Source organism: Hyla sarda, chromosome 12 (genome assembly GCF_029499605.1).
Source record: "Hyla sarda isolate aHylSar1 chromosome 12, aHylSar1.hap1, whole genome shotgun sequence".
NCBI lineage: Eukaryota > Metazoa > Chordata > Amphibia > Anura > Hylidae > Hyla > Hyla sarda.
Window position 1 is genome coordinate 70,344,413 of NC_079200.1, and position 23,749 is coordinate 70,368,161.

At 46.3% G+C, this 23,749-nt stretch overlaps 2 protein-coding genes across 6 annotated transcripts in view; one reads left to right on the plus strand and one right to left on the minus strand.

Annotated features, from left to right (window-relative positions):
• Window positions 1-19,171, plus strand: part of TTLL9 (tubulin tyrosine ligase like 9) — a 42,604-nt gene extending 23,433 nt beyond the window's left edge. The window contains exons 2-14 of one of the 5 annotated variants that reach the window (XM_056547774.1): window positions 919-965; window positions 4,032-4,124; window positions 5,180-5,291; window positions 5,378-5,563; window positions 8,076-8,144; window positions 8,232-8,322; window positions 8,500-8,540; window positions 8,627-8,714; window positions 8,918-8,976; window positions 9,125-9,321; window positions 12,356-12,469; window positions 17,600-17,724; window positions 17,797-19,168. In XM_056547774.1, coding sequence (XP_056403749.1) covers window positions 919-965; window positions 4,032-4,124; window positions 5,180-5,291; window positions 5,378-5,563; window positions 8,076-8,144; window positions 8,232-8,322; window positions 8,500-8,540; window positions 8,627-8,714; window positions 8,918-8,976; window positions 9,125-9,321; window positions 12,356-12,469; window positions 17,600-17,724; window positions 17,797-17,873 — 1,299 coding nt within the window. In that variant the 3' untranslated portion in view covers window positions 17,874-19,168. Of the gene's footprint in view, window positions 1-918; window positions 966-4,031; window positions 4,130-5,179; window positions 5,292-5,377; window positions 5,564-8,075; window positions 8,145-8,231; window positions 8,323-8,499; window positions 8,541-8,626; window positions 8,715-8,917; window positions 8,977-9,124; window positions 9,322-12,355; window positions 12,470-17,599; window positions 17,725-17,796 lie in introns of all 5 variants that reach the window. The other 4 variants (XM_056547778.1, XM_056547777.1, XM_056547776.1 and 1 more) reach the window with 4 other exon arrangements.
• Window positions 12,199-23,449, minus strand: PDRG1 (p53 and DNA damage regulated 1). The gene is made up of 6 exons (XM_056547779.1): window positions 23,283-23,449; window positions 20,245-20,320; window positions 19,829-19,903; window positions 19,426-19,506; window positions 19,231-19,339; window positions 12,199-12,443 (listed from the first exon to the last, which is right to left on the minus strand). The coding sequence occupies exons 1-5, from the start codon at window positions 23,370-23,372 to the stop codon at window positions 19,257-19,259; spliced, it is 405 nt and encodes a 134-aa protein (XP_056403754.1). The 5' UTR covers window positions 23,373-23,449; the 3' UTR covers window positions 12,199-12,443; window positions 19,231-19,256.
• Between the last annotated feature and the right edge of the window lie 300 nt (window positions 23,450-23,749).

Below are 23,749 nucleotides of genomic sequence, written 5' to 3' on the forward strand. Positions count from 1 at the left end.
ATCAATGAACTGCAGCGGCTTTGCAGTTGCAGAGACCTGCCGTCGCTGCCAGCTTCTCTGCCCCTGCCTAACCTGGGGTCTAGAGCCCTGCTACCGGCCCTTCTCTTCCCCTGGCTATCGGCAGGGGGAGAGAAGGGGCAGCGGCACCCATTGCCGGCACCGCTGCCCCGTTGCCTCCCCCATCCCCGGTTGTATAATTACCTGTTGCCGGGGTCAGGTCCGCGCTGCTTCAGGCCTCTGGTGTGCGTCCCCTGCGTCGTTGCTATGCGCTGCGAGACGCAATGACGTCAAACTTCATTGCGCCGTGCAGTGAATAGCAACGATGCAGGGGACCACACCGGAGGCCTGAAGCAGCGCGGACCCGACCCCGGCAACAGGTAATTATACAACCGGAGATGGGGGAGGCAACGGGGCAGCGGCACCGGCAGTGGGTGCCGCTGCCCCTTCTCTCCCCCTGGCTATCGGCGCCGCTGCCCCTTCTCTCCCCCTGGCTATCGGCGCCTCTGCCCCATTTCCGGCGCCGCTTCTCTCCCCCTGGCTATCGGCGCCGGCAATGGGGCAGCGGCAGCGATAGCCAGGGGGAGAGAACGGACAGCGGCGCCGATAGCCAGCGGGAGATAAGCGGCGGCAGCAGGGCTCTAGACCCCAGGAAAGGCAGGGGGAGAGAAGCGGGCAGCGACGGCCTCTCTCCCCCTGCCTTTCCTGGGGGCTTCTGGGGGGTCAGAAACAGTGTATCGGGGTATACGCATGCACACACACGCACCCTCATTTTACAAAGGATATTTGGGTAAAAAACTTTTTTTACCCAAATATCCTTGGTAAAATGAGGGTGCGTGGTATACCCCGATAAATACGGTACATGTGCTAAAAATGTGGCATCCTGGAAGGTTTACTGTGTCTGCTTCTCTCTGGTATCAGGTGACTACAAACAAGATTCCGTATGTCTACCAGCGGCAGAAGGAGCGGTAAGGATGAAAAATATAATATAAGAGTACTGTAAATACTCAAGTATAAGCCGACCCGAATATAAGCCGAGGCCCCTAATTTCACCCCAAAAACCCAGGAAAAGTTATTGACTCAACTATAAGCTTAGGGTGGGAAATACATCATCCCCCCATGTCATCACCCCCCCTGTCATCATCCAGACCCCCGTCATCATCACCCTGTCATCATCCAGACCCCCCCTTCATCATCACCGCCTGTCAATCCCTTCAATCAGTGGTCTTCAACCTGCGTACCTCCAGATGTTGCAAAACTGTCCGGGCATGCTGGGAGTTGTAGTTTTGAAACACCTGGAGGTCCGCAGGTTGAAGACCACTGCGGCCTTCGTCATCATCCAGACCCCCCTTTAGTTTTCTACTCACCTCCCCTCGGTGGGAAGGAAGGGTGAGCTGGCCCGGGCCATCTATGCTGCAGGGACCGTCCGGTGGGGAGGGTTAGTCGTTCCGGGCTGTCCATCTTCACCGGATGGCCCTCTTCTCCGCTCCGGGCCCGGCCCCGGACTAGTGACGTTGCCTTGACGATGACGCACAGGGACGTTAATGCGCAGGGACGTCACTGTGCGTCGTCGTCAAGGCAACGTCACTAGTCCGGGCCGGAGCGGAGAAGAGTCCCTCCCGGCGAAGATGGACAGCCCGGAACGACTAACCCTCCCCACCGGACGGTCCCTGCAGCATAGATGGCCCGGAACAGCTCACCCTTCCTTCCCACCAAGGGGAGGTGAGTAGAAAACTAAAGGGGGTCTGGATGATGACGAAGGCCCGGGCAGTGGTTTTCAACCTGCGGACCTCCAGATGTTTCAAAACTACAACTCCCAGCATGCCCGGACAGCCATGCTGGTAGTTGTAGTTTTGCATCATCTGGAGGTCCGCAGGTTGAAGACCACTGAGAAGGGATTGACAGGCGGAGAGTTCACTCGAGTATAAGCCGAGGGGGGCGTTTTCAGCACGAAAAATCGTGCTGAAAAACTCTGCTTATACTCAAGTATATAAGGTATGTTCACACCCCGGAACGTCCATGCAGAATTCCGCACGGCCATTCTGGCAAGATTCTGACTGCTGCACTGTTCACACGTTGGAATTTCCGCAGCAGATGTTTCTGCTGCGGAAATCCCGATTCCAGCATCCGCAAAAGAGAATAGACTATTCTTTTGCAGATTTCGCTCGGAAATGCATTAAAGTCTATGAGATGACGCATTTCCGAGTGGTCCTAGTGCCTGCAGGATTATTCAAATGTGCGGAATGTCCGCATGCATTTTCCGGGTAGACATTCCGCACATTTTATGCCGCGTGAACTTGGCCTTTATGGTGCGTGAACTTGTAGGGCAGTGTTTTTCCTACAATATGTCTCTAGCTGTTGCAAAACTGGGAGTTTTACAAAAGCTAGACACACACTTTGGAAAACACTGTTGTAGGATGTCAGTGAACATATATGTTGATATGAAACCTTCTCCCACGATGCATCATTTTTCTTTACTTTACTATCAACTGGCACCAAAAAGTTAAACAGATTTGTAAATTACTTCTATTAAAAAATCTTAATCCCTACAATAATTATCAGCTGCCGAAGTTGAGTTATTCTTTTCTGTCTGGCAACAGTGCTCTCTGCTGACATCTCTGCTTGTCTCGGGAACTGCACAGAGTAGAAGAGGTTTGCTATAGGGATTTGGTTCTACTCTGGACAGTTCCCAAGACACGTGTCATCAGAGAGGACTTAGACAGAAAAGAACAACTCAAATTCAGCAGCTCATAAGTACTGAAAGAAATAAGATTTTGTAATAGAAGTAATTTACAAATGGCTTTCTGGAGCCAGTTGATATATAAAAAAAAGTTTTTTTTCTGGATAACCCCTTTAAGGATATTTTCACACATGCATATTTAGCTGCAGATTATCTGCAGCGCATTTTGCTTTTCATTAAAGTTAGTGGGTAGCAAAATCAGCTGCGGAAAATCTGCAGCAAAATAGGCACGCATGAACTTACCTTATACGGGTTGTTCAGGAATAGGAAAACAGAGCTAATTTCTTTCCAAAACAGCGCCACTCCTTTCCTCAAGTTGTGTGAGGTATAATGGAACTGAGCTGTAATTCCACACACCACCTGATTACAGATGTTGTGCTGTTGTTGGCAGAAATTACCGTAGCTCTGTTTTTCTAATCTTGGATGATTTCTTTAGGGTTTTTTTTTTCTTAAAAAAATCCCCCCAAAAATTTAAAAATGCAGCGGCCTAATGTTTGCTGAAAGTCAATAGGGCTTTATGAAATGCCAAACCCACTTGGCGTTTTTTTGGGGGAATTTTTCACTCATCTTTGGTGTTTTTCTGCGGTTTTCAGCTTAGCGGCAGTTTTCCAAAATCACAGCATGTTGAGACCATGGCTTTTATTTTTTTATTTTTACAAAATCTTGGCGTTTCTCTTGCTTAGAATTATACGGGAGAAAAAGAACGCTATAAAAAAAATTAAAAAAAACACATGTAGGTATTACATTTCATATTTCTCTATTAACCCCCAGCTAACATCTGGCCACTGCATTTTTGTCCAAAACAATGGACACAGGTGAAGTCTTATGCTGTGCCCACATGGCGGAATTATGGGACCGTGGAATCCCATTAAACGTAATGGGGGAAATTTATCAAAACCTGTCCAGAGGAAAAGTTTCTGAGTTGCCCATAGCAACCAATCAGATCGTTTCTTTCATTTTTCAGAGGCCTTTAAAAAAATGAAAGAAGGGATCTGATTGGTTGCTATGGGCAACTCAGAAACTTTTCCTTTGGACAGGTTTTGATAAATCTCCGGCAGAAAATTTCACACGGAAATTCAGCCTTGTGAACATAGCCTTAGGGTAGGAACACATTATCTTCCTGCCGCTGTTAATAGTATCCCCCGGCCTGTTGTAGTTTTGCAACAGCTGGAGGAACACTGGTTGGGAAACACTGCTCTAGATGGAAAAAAAAAAGTGTTTATGCAGTGGTTAGGCTTTATATGCAGAAGACTAGACAAACCCTTTAAGATATTAATGATTGTGTTTTACACAGGGAGCCCCGATCCTGCATTCGATACAAGTGCTGCCTCCTTAACACCATCGTGGACGTGCTGAGACAGCGGCCTGGCTGGACAGAGGTGAAGGAGTAAGGTTTGGGTACTTGTCACCCTTCACTGTAGTCTCCTGCTGCCGTCAGATTCGGGACACCCCCGTACTGTGTGCAGCCTTCACAAAAGCCATTATACTGTTGATCAGCCACCATATTGGTTGCCACTTTTTTGTAGTTTTCTGATCTCCTGTTATGTAGTTTGTAGGGATTTTCCTGCATATAATACACTGCTCAAATGTGCTGACAACAAAATCACGCAAAAATTATCAATGGAAATCAAATTTATCAACCCATGGAGGTCTGGATATGGAGTCACACTCAAAATCAAAGTGGAAAACCACACTACAGGCTGATCCAACTTTATGTAATGTCCTTAAAACAAGTCAAATGAGGCTCAGTAGTGTGTGTGGCCTCCACGTGCCCGTATGACCTCCCTACAATGCCTGGGCATGCTCCTGATGAGGTGGTGGATGGTCTCCTGAGGGATGTCCTCCCAAACCTGGACTAAAGCATCCGCCAACTCCTGGACAGTCTGTGGTACAACGTGGCGTTGGTGGATGGAGAGAGACATGATGTCCCAGATGTGCTCAATCGGATTCAGGCCTGGGGAACAGACGGGCCAGTCCATAGCACCAATGCCTTTCTCTTGCAGGAACTGCTGACACACTCCAACCACATGAGGTCTAGCATTGTCAATCAGTGTTGCTTCCTGAGTGGACAGTGTGATTTCACAGAAGTGTGACTGACTTGGAGTTACATTGTGTTGTTTCAGTGTTCCCTTTATTTTTTTGAGCAGTGTAGTTGCTCAGATGTCGTAGTCCTATGTAACTTATGCTGTCTGTTACCGCTTATATGCCTAGGCTTCCACTTGTTTTTTTCTTCTGTTTTCATGACCTGCCCAAAAAAAAACACCACAAAAAACTGCACTGTCATTTTGTACTCCTAAGATGCAGTTTTTGCATTTTATTTTTATTTTTTTTTATAGTGCAGCATTTCTGGCTTTTTTGCAAAAAAAAAACTAGTGAAAACCTAGCCTAAGTTATTTCTTATTGCTGCCCTACAATCTGCTCAATCAGTAATGTATTTTTCAGCGATGGAGAGTGGGATTTTTATTGGTGCGATGTCGGCTGGTTGCGCGAGAACTTTGACCACATTTACATGGAGGAACACGTGCGCATCTGCCACTTCCGCAATCACTACGAGGTGCCTGTCTTACTGTACCATCATTGTTTTTGGTTCTGGCCATAACCATAGCCACCGTATTTACATTTTACTCTCTCTTTTATAAGTTGACCAGGAAGAACTTTATGGTGAAGAATCTTAAGCGGTTTCGGAAGCAGCTGGAACGAGAGTCTGGCCGCCTTGAGGCTGCAAAATGCGACTTCTTCCCTAAGACCTTCGAGCTTCCAGCAGAATATCACCTGTTTGTAGAGGAATTCCGCAGAAACCCTGGGATCACGTGGATCATGAAGCCTGTAAGGGGAGCAAAAGGGTCTGCACCTAGAGGAAATTGTGTTCATAGAGCAGTGTTTCCCAACCAGGGAGCCTCCAGGTGTTGCAAAATTACAACTCCCAGCATGCCCGGACAGCCTTTGGCTGTCCGGGCATGCTGGGAATTGTAGTTTTGCAACATCTAGAGGCACCCTGGTTTGGAAACACTGTCATAGAAAGTAGGGATCGACCGATTATCGGTTTGGCCGATATTCACGATTTTGGACGTTATCGGTATCGGCACTTACCTTGCCGATAATGCCCCGCCCCCACCACCACACCGCCCCAGCCAGAGACCGCTGCTCCCCCATTGCCTCCCCCATCCCCAGTTTTATAATTACCTGTTCCCGTGGCCAGGGGTCCATGCTACTTCTGGCTCCTGTGGCGTCCTGTGTTACGCTGTGCGCTGCGTAATGACGAGTGACGTCCTCAACGCAACGTCACCGTCAGTGCGCACAGTGACAGCTCAGGACGCCGCCAGAGACAGAAGTAGCGCGGACCCCGGGAACAGGTAATTATAAAACCGGGAATGGGGGAGGCAATGGGGCAGCAGTGGTGGTTGGACTAGGAAGGACCCCAGAACAGGCAGGGGGAGAGAAGCGGGTGGCGGCGGCGGTCTCTGGCACCGCAAAAGCCGCTGCAGTTCATTGATTTAATGCGCCCGCTTTAAATCAATGATCTGCAGTGGCGTCGCCGAGGGGGTGGGGGAATAAATAGCCGATAATTTATACTGGAATATCGGTACAAGTTATCGGCTATCGGCCTTAACCTCCGCAGATTATCGGTATCGGCCCTAAAAAATCGATATCGGTCGATCCCTAATAGAAAGTAACCCTGAAACCTTGTGCTGAAGTGACTGCTAACATGGAACAATACATTGCATCTCCCCGAATGGCAAATGGAGAAGAAAAACTGCAGTTTTAGTGTCCCTTTTAACCATGAACATAAAAAGGAGGTTTTATAGAATAAAAAAAATAGTTTCTTTCAAAAACAGCGCCACATCTGTCCACAGGTTGTGTGAGGTCCTGCATCTCAGTCCCATTCACTTCAATAGAGCTTTGCTGCAATACCATGTGCAAACTATGGACAAGTGTGCTGCGGTTTCTGAAAGAAAGCAACCATGTTTTTCTTATCTTGTAGAACCCCATTAACAATTCGGCATATGATGCCGTACATTCACATTACTATGGCGCCAAATGCTATAAATGTACAGCACAGGGACTGCGCCCATGCCAGTGAGTCTCAGCTGTAGCGACGGGGATCAGAAAAAAAAGTCTAAGGGTGCATGCACACCACGTTTTCTCTATAGAAAACCGTATGCATTGACTTAACATTGTAAACCGTATGTCAAACGCATCATCCGGTTTAGTCCGTTTTTTTACCCGTACCCAAAACCATAGTCTACCACGTTTTTTGGTCCAGGTGAAAAACCATATTAAACCGTATCCATTTTTTTTTAAACATGAGAGTCAATGGGAACCGTACAGAACCGTATGTGCGTCCGGTTCCATCCGGTTTTCACCATACGATTTTTTACTTTGCAGTTTTTTTTCTTGGAATTTCAATCAAACAAGTGAAACTTTATTCAAAATGGAGTGAAAAGTTAAAAACTTATTCGTTTTTTCCTTAAAAAACTGATGCAACCGGACATTATTTTTCAAACCATATACGGGTTGAAATTTGTACACAGGTTTTGATACAGTTTATTCAGGTTTTGAGGAATCCGTATTTCATCAAAAACCTGATACGGGAACGGTATTGCAAAAACGTGATGTGCATGCAGCTTTATCCTGGGTGTTTAACCTCTATATGGCATGGTCTATAGAAGAGTTAAAGGGGTTTTCCAGGAAAAAACTTTTATTTTTCATATCAACTGGCTCCAGAAAGTTAAACAGATTTGTAAATTACTTCTATTAAAAAATCTTAATCCTTTCAATAATTATCAGCTGCTGAAGTTGAGTTGTTTTCTGTCTTGACAACAGTGCTCTCTGCTGACATCTCTGCTTGTCTCGGGAACTGCACAGAGTAGAAGAGGTTTGCTATGGGGATTTGCTTCTAAACTGGGCGGTTCCCGAGACACGTCATCAGAGAGCACTTAGACAGAAAAGAACAACTCAACTTCAGCAGCTCATAAGAACTAAAAGGATTAAGATTTTTTAATAGAAGTAACTTACAAATCTGTTAAACTTTCTGGAGCCAGTTGATCTATATAAAAAAAAGTTTTTTTCCTGGATAACCCCTTTAAAGGGCTCCCTCTGTTACCCCTGAGGAAAGAGCTTCCCGTGTCACATGAGCCTATGTATTGTCATGGCAGATGGGGACAAGGTGCTGGACTATACAAATGCTGGAATAAGCAATGGTTTTCCACAATATTGGAATTTGTAGATCAGAACGCACACAGATCAGCACATTGTTGGCCTTACTGATACCAGCCTACTGCACATCGCTGACATGAAGATTAATACATAAAATATATTCCATTGGTCTTATCCATAGGTGGCCAGATCCCAAGGGAAGGGTATTTTTCTTTTCCGGAAGCTTAAGGACATCATTGACTGGAGAAAGGTGATTTTAGGGTCCTGTTGGAGGGGAATCAGGTGACCTCTCATCTGGGATGGTAGAAAACTAATAGCTCATCTCTGTGTTTTTCAGGATGGCAGCCGCTCAGATGAGCAAAGAGACGAGATCCCTGTAGAAAATTACGTGGCTCAGCGCTACATAGAGAATCCATACTTGATAGGAGGTGAGAAACCCTGCACCCCTCCATGTGTGTCCACTATAAAGTCTAAAGGAAATCTTTTCCATAGACATTTATGACTTGTGACTACAGCTTGGGTTCTCTTATCTATCTGCATGATTTCTGTTGGAATATGTATTGGTTGTTGCATAGATTTTAAGTAAAAATGTAAATGCTTTACAGGAAGAAAATTTGACCTGCGGGTGTATGTGCTTGTCACGTCGGTAAGACCCAATCCTTGACCTAACATTTCACCTACCTACTGTTCAGACTTGTCTATCTATTGCTAGCGTGTATGTTTTCCCTGCAGTATACCCCACTCAAGGCCTGGCTTTACCGTGACGGTTTTGCCCGATTTTCAAACACGCGCTTCACCCTCAGCAGCATCGATGATCAGTGTATCCTTTATAGGAGTCTTCCCCTCTCTAGCTGTTGCAAAACTACAAATTCTATTATGATAGAAGTTGCAGTTTTGTGGAGAGCCACAGGTCGGAGAAAACAACTTTTTACTAACAGGGTGTATCCAGAATCAAGTGTTTGTAGGTTCACGCACCATCCAGACAGCTGCTGCCAGTAACAACCCTTTAACTTCCCAATTCAGATATTCACTTGACCAATGTGGCGATCCAGAAAACTGCTCCAGATTATGATCCTGAAAAGGTGAGTGGTGCCACATTTAGGGGGACATTTACTACATGTGATATCGAGCAAATCTGCACACCCTTCATTGTAATCTGCAGTGCAATGTAGTCTCCCAACAGTGTTATGTAATGATTGACCTATCCGAGACATTTTATACTTCCCTTAGGGCTGCAAGTGGATGATTCAGCAGCTACGGCAATACCTGTTGGCCAAGCATGGCTACACGGCAGTGGAGACTCTGTTTCAGAATATAGACAATATCTTCATTAAGACCCTACAGAGTGTCCAGAAGATCATCATCAATGACAAGCACTGCTTTGAACTGTATGGATACGACATCCTCCTGGATGAGGATCTCAAACCGTAAGCAACAGCTGCTCATTCTACACTGCTCAAAAAAATAAAGGTAACACTTAACCCCTTAAGGACCGGAGGTTTTTCCGTTTTTGCATTTTCGTTTTTTGCTCCTTGCCTTTAAAAAATCATAACTCTTTCAAATTTACACCTAAAAATCCATATGATGGCTTATTTTTTGCGCCACCAATTCTACTTTGTAATGACGTCAGTCATTTTGCCCAAAAATCTATGGTGAAGCGGGAAAAAAAATCATTGTGCGACAAAATTGAAAAAAAAAAACGCTGTTTTGTAACTTTTGGGGGCTTCCGTTTCTACGTAGTACATTTTTCGGTAAAAATGACACCTGATATGTATTCTGTAGGTCCATACGATTAAAATGATACCCTACTTATATAGGTTTGATTTTGTCGGACTTCTGGAAAAAATCATAACTACATGCAGGAAAATTAATACGTTTAAAATTGTCATCTTCTGACCCCTATAACTTTTTTATTTTTCCGTGTATGGGGCGGTATGAGGGCTCATTTTTTGCGCCGTGATCTGAAGTTTTTAACGGTACCATTTTTGCATTGATAGGACTTATTGATCACTTTTTATTCATTTTTAAATGATATAAAAAGTGACCAAAAATGCACTATTTTGGACTTTGGAATTTTTTTGCGCGCACGCCATTGACCGAGCGGTTTAATTAATGATATATTTTTATAATTCGGACATTTCCGCACGCGGTGATACCACATATGTTTATTTTTATTTTTATTTACACTGTGTTTTTTTTTTTATTGGAAAAGGGGGGTGATTCAAACTTTTAATAGGGGAGGAGTTAAATGATCTTTATTCACTTTTTTTTTTCACTTTTTTTTTTGCAGTGTTATAGGTCCCATAGGGACCTATAACACTGCACACACTGATCTTCTATGTTGATCACTGGTTTCTCATAAGAAACCAGTGATCAACGATTCTGCCGGATGACTGCTCATGCCTGGATCTCAGGCACTGAGCAGTCATTCGGCGATCGGACAGCGAGGAGGCAGGAAGGGGCCCTCCCGCTGTCCTGTCAGCTGTTCGGGATGCCGCGATTTCACCGCGGCTATCCCGAACAGCCCACTGAGCTAGCCGGGATGCTTTCGGTTTCACTTTAGACGCGGCGTTCAACTTTGAACGCCGCGTCTAAAGGGTTAATAGCGCGCGGCACAGCGATCAATGCCGCGCGCTATTAGCCACGGGTCCCGGCCGTTGTTAGAGGCCGGGCCCGACCCGCTATGACGCGGGGCCACGCCGTGGCCCCGCGTTATAGATCGGGAGTGGACACATGACGTTCCAGTACGTCATGTGTCCTTAAGGGGTTAAACAACACAATGTACCTCCAAGTCAATGATTGACAATCAATTTCACATGCTGTTGTGCAAATGGAACAGACAACAGGTGGAAATTATAGGCAATTAGCAAGATACCCCCAATAAAGGAGTGGTTCTGCAGGTGGTGACCACAGACCACTTCTTAGTTCCTATGCTTCCTGGCTGATGTTTTGGTCACTTTTGAATGCTGGCGGTGCTTTCACTCTAGTGGTAGCATGAGACGGAGTCTACAACCCAAACAAGTGGCTCAGGTAGTGCAGCTCATCCAGGATGGCACATCAATGCAAGCTGTAGCAAGAAGGTTTGCTGTGTCTGTCAGCATAGTGTCCAGAGCATGGAGGCGCTACCAGGAGACAGTCCAGTACATCAGGAGATGTGGAGAAGGCCATAGGAGGGCAACAACCCAGCAGCAGGACCACTACCTCCACCTTTGTGCAAGGAGGAGCACTGCCAGAGCTCTGCAAAATGACCTCCAGCAGGTCACAAATTTGCATGTGTCCACTCAAAAGGTCTGAAACAGACTCCATGGGGGTGGTATGAGGGCCAAACGTCCACAGGTGGGGGTTGTGCTTACTGCCCAACACCAAGCAGGACGTTTGGTTTTTGCCAGAGAACACCAAGATTGGCAAATTCACCACTGGCACCCTGTGCTCTTCACAGATGAAAACAGGTTCACACCGAGCCTGCAACATCCTCCAGCATGACTGGTTTGGTGGTGGGTCAGTAATGGTGTGGGGTGGAATTTCTTTGGGGGGCCACAAAGCCCTCCATGTGCTTTCCAGAGGTAGCCTGACTGCCATTATGTACAGAGATGAGATCCTCAGACCCCTTGTGAGACCATATGCTGGTGTAGTTGGCCCTGGGTTCCTCCTAATTGAAGACAATGCTAGACCTCATGTGGCTGGAGTGTGTCAGCAGTTCCTGCAAGAGGAAGACATTGATGCTATGGACTGGCCCGCCCGTTCCCCAGACCTGATTCCCATACGCCATGTTGCACCACAGACTGTCCAAGAGTTGGCGGATGCTTTAGTCCAGTTCTGGGAGGACATCCCTAAGGAGGATCCACCACCTCATCAGGAGCATGCCCAGGCATTGTAGGGAGCCTCATTTTGACTTGTTTTAAGGACATTACATAAAGTTGGATCAGCATGTAGTGTGGCTTTCCACTTTGATTTTGAGTGTGACTCCATATCCAGACCTCCATGGGTTGATAAATTTGATTTCCATTGATTTGTGTGTGATTGTGTTGTGAGCACATTCAACTATGTAAAGACGAAAGTATTTCATGAGATTAGTTCATTCAGATCTAGGATGTGTTATCTTAGTGTTCCCTTTATTTTTTTTGAGCAGTGTATATGGTCTAAAGGTTATTCCGTATGATGCAGTTATGTCAGGGGAAGAAGGTGGGGGGTGTAACAATGAACAGACTGACAGAACCCCGTACTCTTTCGGCTGCATCAGTAAAACCACGGACGCTTGTCACTTTCGAAGCTACACATCACATTATATATCATAACACAAAATATGCAAAACAAAATAAAGATTTACTATTATTGTTACAACATACAAACATTAACTCTGCAGTTACTATAGCAACAGTGACCACAGATACCAGTCCTTGCCACACGACTTGTACAGTTCTGTTTTCTGCCATCTTCTGACGCTCCTGCTCTTCCTTGCAGGTGGCTGCTAGAAGTTAATGCTTCTCCCTCCCTGACCGCCAGCAGTCAAGATGATTACGACCTGAAATGCCGTCTCTTGGAAGACACCCTGAATGTGGTGGACATGGAAGGAAGGTAAGCACGTGCACAGTAAGGAATGAAAAACACACAAGGTTCTGGCACAGGAGGGATTTTTGCATGCTGTCAATAAAAGGAAAGCATATTTGAGAGGAAGTTTAGGACTTCAAAGTGGACCTGTCAGCAGATTTTCCATCAGCTCAAAACTGCTGAGAGGTCCGTACAGAGGTCAGGGAGGGGAGTTCTGACATACCTGATGTCTCAATCATGAAGCTTACACTAACAAGATCACAGGTATGTCTGAACTCTTTTCCCCAACCTGCCTGCTTCAATATAAATGGCCAATCTTTAGAATAAGTTATAAATATCTGATTTGCAGGAGACTGACTCCCAGCACATCCACCAATGAGCTGAATAAAAGGGCCACGAGTTTGCTGAAGTGCAGTGAAAGACAAAGCTCTGTGCATTTAGGTAGCAGCTCTACTTACTGTTGAAATTAATGGCACAGCTACAACTTTGCAGAGGTATCTGGTTAGCATAGAAGAGGCAATAGCGCCTACATGAAAGCTGTGGCCTCTTCAGTCGAGTTATTGGTGAGGCTGCCAGGACTTGGAGTCAAACCCTTAAGGCTGGGTTCACATGGCAGAATGTCCGTGCAGAATTCTGCATGAATCTTCCACACATACATTCTGCAGAAGCAGAGTCCCATTGATTTCAGTGGGATTCTGCTGCACTATGCAAACAGCAGAATTTCCGCTACAGAAAATCCCGATTCTGGAGTCCGCAGAAAGACTATATATACATAGAAATACATTTCCGAGCGTCCCTCTGCTGTCAGGGGAATTGTCTGCAGAGAAATTTTACATGCGGACATTTGCCTGTATGAACATAGTCTTAGTGATCAGAGATTAATGTCATATCCTCAGAATAGTATTAAGGTACGTTCACATCCATGCCACCAACAGACTTACCAGAACAAGACCCTTAATCAAGGCTTGACACAAGGCCATATTTCGCTCCCTCCATGTACGGTCTGTTGTCTTGAGGTAAGTAAAATAAAGGAAGTGCGGTTGACCTCCGGCAGCCCTGCCAATCAACTGTTTACTAGTGCACATTAGTAGAGATGGTGCAAGGAACTTCAGCATGGTCCTGTTAACATGAGTGGGACAATGCTGCAGTCCCTTCCACTGCTGCTACTAAATGTAGGGCGATTACAAAGATGAGCAGCAGAAAACATTGAAGAGCCTGCGGCCTCTTCCAACAGCGGGGATGCTATGAGATAAACCCCACTTATATTATTTTAAAGGGGTATTCCGGGCAAAAATATTTTAAAGGTGTCTGATCACTCCCCCTCCTATAGACATGAACGAAGGGGGCGTGGCGTGACGTCACATCCCCAGTCCTGGAAACCCGGAGGTTTCCGAAACTAAAGACGCAGTCCCTGCATAGAATGCCGGTGCTGCAGGGAGATCGCGGGGGGTGGTCTCAGCAGCGGGCCCCCCGCGATCAGACATCTAATCCCCTATCCTTTGGATAGGGGATAAAATGTTTTTGGCTGGAATACCCCTTTACGGGTTATCCAGGAATAGAAAAACAGCAGCACTCTTGCCCTCAGGATGTGTGTAGTATTACAACTTTGATCCATTCATTTTAAAGGAACTAAGCTGCAATACCACACACAACCTAAGGACATAGTGATGCAGTTTTTTGTTTTCTTAAGAAGTCAGCTCTGTTTTTCCAATTCCAAATAACCCCTTTAACCTCTTACGGACGCAGGGCGTATGGATACGCCCTGCATCCCGAGTCCTTAAGGACGCAGGGCGTATCCATACGCCCGTGGGAATTCCGGTCCCCACCGCTAGCCGGTTGGGGACCGGAGCCGGATGCCTGCTGAAATCGTTCAGCAGGCATCCCGGCATATCGCCCAGGGGGGTCATTATGCCCCCCCATGTCGGCGATCGCCGCAGATCGCTGGACAATTCAGTCCAGCGATCTGCGGCGATTCCGGGTCAATCGGGTCTCCAGTGACCCGGTGACCCGGAATTACTGGCTGTTCGGGGCCGTCTCTGACGGCCCCGAACAGCCAGAGCCTGCAGGGGTGAGGTGGCACTGGTGCCACCTCACGATCGCCCTGATTCGTCGGCCGGATTACCGGCCGACCAATCAGGGCGCCTGCTGCGGGTGTCACTCCCGCACCCGCTCCGCCCCTCTTCCGGAGGGCGTGAGCGGGTGCGGGAAGACGACCCCGGGTGCTGGGGACCCCGATCCCCAGCGTCAATGTTGGGATCGGGGCCCCAGGAGCGACGGCGGCGGCGAGGGACAGTCCTGTGATGAAGCAGCAGCAGGAGGTGAGTTACAGCTTCCTGCTGTTGCTTAGCAACAGCTCCCAGCATGCAAAAAGGGCATGCTGGGAGCTGTAGTTATGCAACAGCAGGAGGCAGACCACCACAACTCCCAGCATTCCCTTATGGGCATGCTGGGACTTATGGTTTTGCAACAGCTGGAGGCACATTTTTTCTATGGAAAAGTGTACCTTCAGCTGTTGTATAACTACAACTCCCAGCTTGCACAAACAGCTAAAGTGCATGCTGGGAGTTGTAGTGGTGCATCTGCTGGTTGCATAACTACAACTCCCAGCATGCCCGTTGGCTGTCGGTGACTGCTGAGAGTTGTAGTTTTGCAACAGCTGAAGGCACACTGGTTGTGAAACTTAGTTTTTTTTTTTTACCTAACTCAGTGTTTCACGACCGGTGTGCCTCCAGCTGTTGCAAACTACAACTCCCAGCAGTCACCTTACACCATGCACCGTACATGCTGGGAGTTGTAGTTTTGCAACAGCTGGAGGCACACTGGTTTTGAAACACTGAGTAAGGTCACAAATTCCGTGATACATAACCAGTGTGCCTACAGCTGTTGCAAAACTAAAACTCTCAGCATGTACAGTCTGTCAGCGCATGCTGGGAGTTGTAGTTTTGCAACAGCTGGATGTTCCCCCCAATGTGAACGTACAGGGTACACTCACATGGGCGGAGGATTACAGTAAGTATCGGGCTGCAAGTTTGAGCTGCAGCAAATTTTCTGCAACAGCTCAAACTGCCAGCGAGAAACTACTGTGAACCCCCGCCTGTGCGACTGTACCCTAAAAACACTACACCAAAAAATAAAATAAAAAGTAAAAAAACACTACATATACACATACCCCTACACAGCCCCCCTCCCCAATAAAAAAACGTCTGGTACGCCACGGTTTCCAAAACGGAGCCTCCAGCTGTTGCAAAACAACTCCCAGTATTGTCGGACAGCCGTTGACTGTCCAGGCATGCTGGGAGTTTTGCAACAGCTGGAGGCACCCTGTTTGGGAATCACTGGCGTAGAATACCCCTATGTCCACCCCTATGCAATCCCTAATTTAGGCCTCAAATGCGCATGGCACTCACTTTGGAGCCCTGTCGTATTTCAAGGCAACAGTTAAGGGTCACATATGGGGTATCGCCGTACTCGGGAGAAATTGGGCTTCAAATTTTGGGGGGTATTTTCTGCTTTTACCCTTTTTAAAAATGTAAAGTTTTTGGGAAAAGAAGCATTTTAGGTAATTTTTTTTACATATGCAATAGTCGTGAAACGCCTGTGGGGTATTAAGGTTCACTTAACCCCTTGTTACATTCCCCGAGGGGTCTAGTTTCCAAAATGGTATGCCATGTGGTTTTTTTTTGCGGTCCTGGCACCATAGGGGCTTCCTAAATGTGGCATGCCCCCAGAGCAAAATTTGCTTTCAAAAAGCCAAATGTGACTCCTCTTCTGAGACCTGTAGTGCGCCAGCAGAGCACTTTTCACCCCCATATGGGGTGTTTTCTGAATCGGGAGAAATTGGGCTTCAAATTTTGTGGGGTATTTTCTGCTATTACCCTTTTTAAAAATGTAAAACTTTAGGGAAACCAAGCATTTTAGGTAAAAAAAATATATATTTTTTTTACATATGCAAAAGTCGTGAATCACCTGTGGGGTATTAAGGTTCACATTACCCCTTGTTACGTTCCCCGAGGGGTCTAGTTTCCAAAATTGTATGCCATGTGGGGGTTTTTGCTGTTCTGGCACCATAGGGGCTTCCTTAAGGTGACATGCCCCCCAAAAACCATTTGACGCTCCTTCCCTTCTGAGCCCTCTACTGCGCCCGCTGAACAATTAACATAGACATATGAGGTATGTGCTTACTCGAGAGAAATTGGGTTTCAAATATAAGTAAAAATTTTCTCCTTTTTACCCCTTGCAAAAATTAAAAAAATTGGGTCTACATGAACATGCGAGTGTAAAAAATGAAGATTGTGAATTTTCTCCTTCACTTTGCTGCTATTCCTGTGAAACCCGTAAAGGGTTAAAACGCTTACTGAATGTCATTTTGAATACTTTCGGGGGTGCAGTTTTTATAATGGGGTCATTTATGGGGTATTTCTAATATGAAGACCCTTCAAATCCCCTTCAAACCTGAACTGGTCCCTGAAAAAAAAGAGAGTTTCAAAATTTTGTGAAAAATTGGAAAATTGCTGCGGAACTTTAAAGCCCTATGGTGTCTTCCAAAAGTAAAAACTCATCAATTTTATGATTCAAATATAAAGTAGACATATTGTATATGTGAATAAAAAAAATGATTATTTTGAATATCCATTTTCCTTACAAGCAGATAGCTTCAAAGTTAGAAAAATGCAAAATTTTCAAATTTTTCATCAAATTTTGGGATTTTTCACCAAGAAAGGATGCAAGTTACCATAAAATTTTACCACTACGTTAAAGTAGAATATGTCACGAAAAAACAATCTCGGAATCAGAATGATAACTAAAAGCATTCCAGAGTTATTAATGTTTAAAGTGACAGTGGTCAGATTTGCAAAAAATGGCCGAGTCCTTAAGGTGAAAAAGGGCTCAGTCCTTAAGGGGTTAAAAGGCTAAAAATCTATTAGTCTATTCTGGACATGATCTTTTTCCACAGCTGCATTATATCATAGGTACACACCTAGAAGGCAGAAAAGACAACAAAACCCTCAACTGTGTGTACTGGAAGAGTGCATGAATGGTTCTTAGACCTGAGGTGTTAATGTTCTTATTCAGTGAAAGCAAGCAGAGATATTGAAGTAATTAAATCATATTGCATGTTAAAATGTAGAAAATGTCTTTACATTTTTCTTTAAATAGACTAACAGGGAAGGAGAAGCGGGTTGGGGGCTTCGACCTCATGTGGAATGATGGCTTTGTGTCCCGAGATGATGGGCAGCTAGACAGCATCAACAATGGAAACTTCATAGCAAACACACACTTAGGTAAGAGGTGGCTCAATCCCTTTCTACCCGGGCCCTGGTCCACAGTAACTGATCTATCCCCTTCTCCCGCAGGCTGCATCAACGACAGGAAGAAGAACCTGAGACACATAATGAAAGCTGCCAATAAGAAGTCAGCAGCAGTTCAATAAACTTTGGAACATCAGCCATCTTGTCCATTACATTTTCAGAGCTGGGGGTTACGTTATAGGAAGACAGTGGGGTAAATTCATAAAAAATGGAGTAGGCACATGCACCATATTTAACTGGTTAACGACCAAGGACATGCATACACGTCCTCGTGCCGTTAACGGGGTATGGTGCAGGCTCCCGACTAGAGTCCGCACCATACCGGCTGGCCCTGATTCTTGTAGCTCAGAGCAGGCGTTAATAGCAGACATGTGGCGATCTATTAACCCTTTAGATTGCCGCTGTCAAAGCTGACAGCAGCGTCTGAAGAATCCTGTAAACACTCCCTGGTGGCAGGACCAGGCTTTATCAATCTAGTGCAGAGCACACAGATCAATGTGGTTCTATTGAACTCTATTGATCTGTATGAGTAATCTAATGATTCCTCCTAAGTTCCCTAAGGCGACTAATATAGTGTGTAAAAAAAAAAAAAAAAAAAAAAAAAAAAAAACACACACACTTTCCTTATTAAAAGTTAAAAATTAAAACCCTTTTCCCAAATTCCATATAAAAATAAAACATGTGATATCACCGCATGCGTAAATGTCCGAACTATTGAAATATAATGTTAATTAAACCGCATGGTCAGTGACATACGTAAAACTTATAGTTCAAAATTGCGTATTTTTGGTCACTTTGGATACTTTATTTTTTCTTTATAAAAACAGATCAACAAGTCCCATCAAAACAAAAATGGTACAGATAAAAACTTCAGATCAAGGCGCTAAAAAAAAAAATTAAAAAAGAGCCCTCATACCGGCCTGTATATGGAAAAATAAAAAAGTTATACGGGTCAGAAGAGGACATTTTTTTATCTACAAATTTTCATGCATAAAGTTATAATTTTTTTACAGAAATAAAACAAAATCAAACCTATATAAGTTGGGTATCATTTTAATCGTATAGACCTACTGAATAAAGATAAGGTGTAATTTTTACCGAAAAGTGCGCTGCATAGAAACGGAAGCCAAACAAACAAAATGCCGTTTTTTTTTTTTTTTTTCAATTTAGCCCCACAAATTTTTTTTTCTGGTATCGCCGTAGATTTTGTGGTAAAATTGAGGTCATTACAAAGTAGAATTGGTGACGCAAAAAAAACAAGCCTTCATAAGTTTGTAGGTGGGAAATTGAAAGCTTTCTGATTTTTCGAAGGCGAGGAGGAAAAAATTAAAAGTGCATAAATAAAAAAACCTGTGGTCCTTAGGGGGTTAAAAGCCATTTGCCTGCATTACTGTTTTGACAGTTTTCCATTTGGGGGGGGGGGGTCTAATTTGTGCACTAGTTTGTAATGCATTTTTCTACGCCAAGACCATCACTTACAAGACTGGTGTGTTTTTATGTTCCGCTCATCCTTTCAAAACTTTATTAATCGCCTTAACTTCGTCTGGACTCAGTGGGGTCAGGTTAAAGCCTTTCAGCTCTGGTTTACCTGTGGGTGCACAACGAAGACCCATAAATGGCAGCAAGGAAGGGGTTCACAATTAAAATTAAAGATCCTGTCTCCGCTGCATTTACCTTGCACCTCATACAGCTGGTTCACCTTCACTTTCAGCTGTGAGCGGAGGTTATTTATTTCCGTGTCTAGCTGTTCTTGATCTGCAAGGCGAATAGTAGACAGATTAGGGGATTCGACCGCTAAGACCCCCGCAATCTCTGGAATAGGAACCTGGCTTTCAGTGAGGAGTGTGTGCAGTCTACAGTGCCATTCATTTTTTTTTAAAGGGAGCGCCAATAAGAACTGAAAGAAGCGCGTGCCGCCTACCATTAAACGCCACGCTCCTCACTGAGAGTGCCTGGGTCCCGTTCCGAAGATCTCTGCGCACTCAGCTACTTATTCCCTATCCTGTGGATAGGGGATAAGTTAATTTAGGCTGGAGTTCACCTTTAACCCCATTCATTCCAGGGCTGTTACACTCACCTCGCTGAATCATTTCCCTGGTTTTCTCTTTCGGAAGGTTTATGAACATATCACCGAAGCACACGGTCACTGGCCCTGTGGACATACAAGAGTGGTAGATAGTAGTGGCAATTCTCCAGTCAGCCATAAGGCACGTGGTACCTCTCTATATACAATTAATCCCTGGGCTTCTGGAAATCCAGCTACTTTGGCTTGCAACAAAATGAGTCCCTTTTTGGATTAGCAGGAGTTTCCCCAATATCCTGGGTCACTGTTTTCCAACCAGGGCGCCTCCAAACGGTACAAAACTACAGCTCCCAGCATGCCTGGACAGCCAACGCCTGGGAGTTGTAGTTTTGCAACAGTTGGAGGCGCCCTGGTTGGAAAGCACTGGCCTGGATTACGAGTAGTTTACTAGCTGAGCAGCAGTGACCCACCTGACTGAGAAGTCTCGCGGCTGAGCGCTCGTAGGGCCTCTCTGTTCTGATTCCTTTTCATGTCAAGGTCCACAATCTGAAATATGAAGTATAAGACAATTGTCAGTCCATTGCTACCTACCTGAATGGTCACATGCGGGAATGTTTTTTTTACTCATGCTCCCGATGATTTACTGACCATGCCTGCCCACTCCCACAACATTCGTGTCCAATCCTACCTGTTCCCGCTAACATGTGTCCAATCCCCCCCCCCCCCCCCACTAACATAGGAATGTACGGACACTAGGGTGCAATGCTCTGAACTCTCATATAGGAATGTACAGTCATATAGGAATAAATATATATATATCTCTATATAATATGCAGAGTAGGGATCGACCGATTATCAGTTTGGCCGATATTCACGATTTTGGACATTATCGGTATCGGCAATTACCTTGCCGATAATGCCCCGCCTCCCCGGCCAGAGACCGCTGCTGCCCCATTGCCTCCCCCATCCCCGTTTTTATAATTACCTGTTCCCGGGGACCGCGCTACTTCTGGTTCCTGCGGCGTCCTGCGCTGTTGCTGTGCGCTGCGCAATGATGAGAAAATAGCCGATAGCCTATAACCTATACCGATATTCAGGTATAAATTATCAGCCTCAAAGTTCACAGATTATCAGTATCGGCCCTAAAAAAAATCAATATCGGTCGATCCCTAATGCAGAGCATTGCAACAAATGCTCTGCACTCCCCCTACCCCTCATATAGCAATGTACAGACACTATGGTGCGATGCTCTGCAAATAAACCCCCCCCCCCCCCCCCCCGTGTATAGCAGTGTGCAGAGGCCTGGGTCACCGATGCAATGTTCTGCACATACCTGCACCATGCACACTGTGTGAAGAACTAAGTAACTTTGGTGGCAGATTTGTAAATTATTCTATCAAAAAATCTTAATCCTTCCAGTACTTAGCTGCTGTATGCTACAGAGGACGTTGTACAGTTCTTTTCTGTCTGATCACTACTGACACCTCTGTCCATGTCAGGAACTGTCCAGGGCAGGAGAGGTTTGTTATGGGGATTTTCTCCTACTCTGGACAGTTCCTGAGACAGACAGAGGTGTCAGCAGAGAGCACTGTGGTCAGACAGAAAAGAGAAACTCAACTTCAGCAGCTGATAAGTACTGGTAGGATGAAGATTTTTTTTAATTGAAGTAATTTACAAATCTGTTTAACTTTCTGGAGCCAGTTGATATGGGGGACAAAAAAAGTTTTTCTTCATGGAAGACCTGTGGTATGCAGTGCCAGGTGGCTTACATGAACTTGAAAGGGGAACTTCACCCCTAGACATCTTATCCCCTATCAAAACACCTACCAAAACAGTGCTAGGGAACTGGACTACCAATGTTACCCCAATAGGAAGCACTAGGTGTGATATATACTTGCCTGCTCTTCCTCTGGGGGGCATTCAGCCAGCAGTGGTGATATTTATTTGGGGGGGGGGGGGGGGGGGGGGGCACTGTGCAGGCAGTGGTGATATTTATGGGGCGGGGGGGCACTGTGCAGGCAGTGGTGATATTTATGGGGCGGGGGGGGGCACTGTGCAGGCAGTGGTGATATTTATGGGGCGGGGGGGGGCACTGTGCAGGCAGTGGTGATATTTATGGGGCGGGGGGGGGCACTGTGCAGGCAGTGGTGATATTTATGGGGTGGGGGGGGCACTGTGCAGGCAGTGGTGATATTTATGGGGCAGGGGGGCACTGTGCAGGCAGTGGTGATATTTATGGGGCGGGGGGGCACTGTGCAGGCAGTGGTGATATTTATTTGGGGGGGGCACTGTGCAGGCAGTGGTGATATTTATGGGGGGGGGCACTGTGCAGGCAGTGGTGATATTTATGGGGGGGGCCACTGTGCAGGCAGTGGTGATATTTATGGGGGGGGCCACTGTGCAGGCAGTGGTGATATTTATGGGGGGGGCCACTGTGCAGGCAGTGGTGATATTTATTTGGGGGGGGGGCACTGTGCAGGCAGTGGTGATATTTATTTGTGGGGGCACTGTGCAGGCAGTGGTGATATTTATTATGGGGGGGCACTGTGCAGGCAGTGGTGATATTTATTATGGGGGGGCACTGTGCAGGCAGTGGTGATATTTATGGGGGGGGGGCACTGTGCAGGCAATGGTGATATTTATGGGGGGGCACTGTGCAGGCAATGGTGATATTTATGGGGGGGGGCACTGTGCAGGCAGTGGTGATATTTATGGGGGGGGGGCTCTGTGCAGGCAGTGGTGATATTTATGGGGGGGGGCTCTGTGCAGGCAGTGGTGATATTTATGGGGGGGCTCTGTGCAGGCAGTGGTGATATTTATTGGGGGGGCACTGTGCAGGCAGTGGTGATATTTATGGGGGGGCACTGTGCAGGCAGTGGTGATATTTATGGGGGGGGCTCTGTGCAGGCAGTGGTGATATTTATGGGGGGGCACTGTGCAGGCAGTGGTGATATTTATGGGGGGGCACTGTGCAGGCAGTGGTGATATTTATGGGGGGCACTGTGCAGGCAGTGGTGATATTTATGGGGGGGCACTGTGCAGGCAGTGGTGATATTTATGGGGGGGCACTGTGCAGGCAGTGGTGATATTTATGGGGGGGGGGGGCACTGTGCAGGCAGTGGTGATATTTATGGGGGGGGCACTGTGCAGGCAGTGGTGATATTTATGGGGGGGGCTCTGTGCAGGCAGTGGTGATATTTATGGGGGGGGGGGCTCTGTGCAGGCAGTGGTGATATTTATGGGGGGGGCTCTGTGCAGGCAGTGGTGATATTTATGGGGGGGCTCTGTGCAGGCAGTGGTGATATTTATGGGGGGCTCTGTGCAGGCAGTGGTGATATTTATTGGGGGGGGGGGGGGGGCACTGCAGGCAGCGGTGATATTTGGGGGGGGGGGCGCACTTCCAACATCTTTAGGAATTTTACCCCTGTAAGATCCCATCCCCCATGCAGTGGCCCCTGTAGAATCTCTACCCCCATCCTCCTCTTCAGTCCCTACTGCACCCAGGTACCTGCCGCCTGTCCACCAGCACATCCTCGGCCTTCCTCTCCACCTCCTGCAGATAATTCAGCACTTTCTCCGTCCCCTCATACTTCTCCATGTTGTCACCCAGTCTGTGCCTCTAATAGCGCATGATATAGACGTCACATTCAAAGAGCAGCAATCTCTCTATACATCAAATACCTCGGCAAAATGGCGACGGAGACAACTTCATACGTTCACTTTAGCCTCTTATGACCAATAGAAATGACTTGATTTTTAAGGATATGCGCGCCATCTGGTGGCGAGACGCCTTAACAGCCGTCACGTGATGTAAAACACCCGTCATACTAGGTGTAGTGGGGCTTAGTCAAAGTCTAGATGGGAGGTTAAGCTGGAGCTTGTAGTTCCACACAAGTTTTATGCCTATGCTGCATTTCCCTCTTGTTGCTCTCTAATGGGCTGTCGATATACATTGTGAGACAGTAAACAAACGGG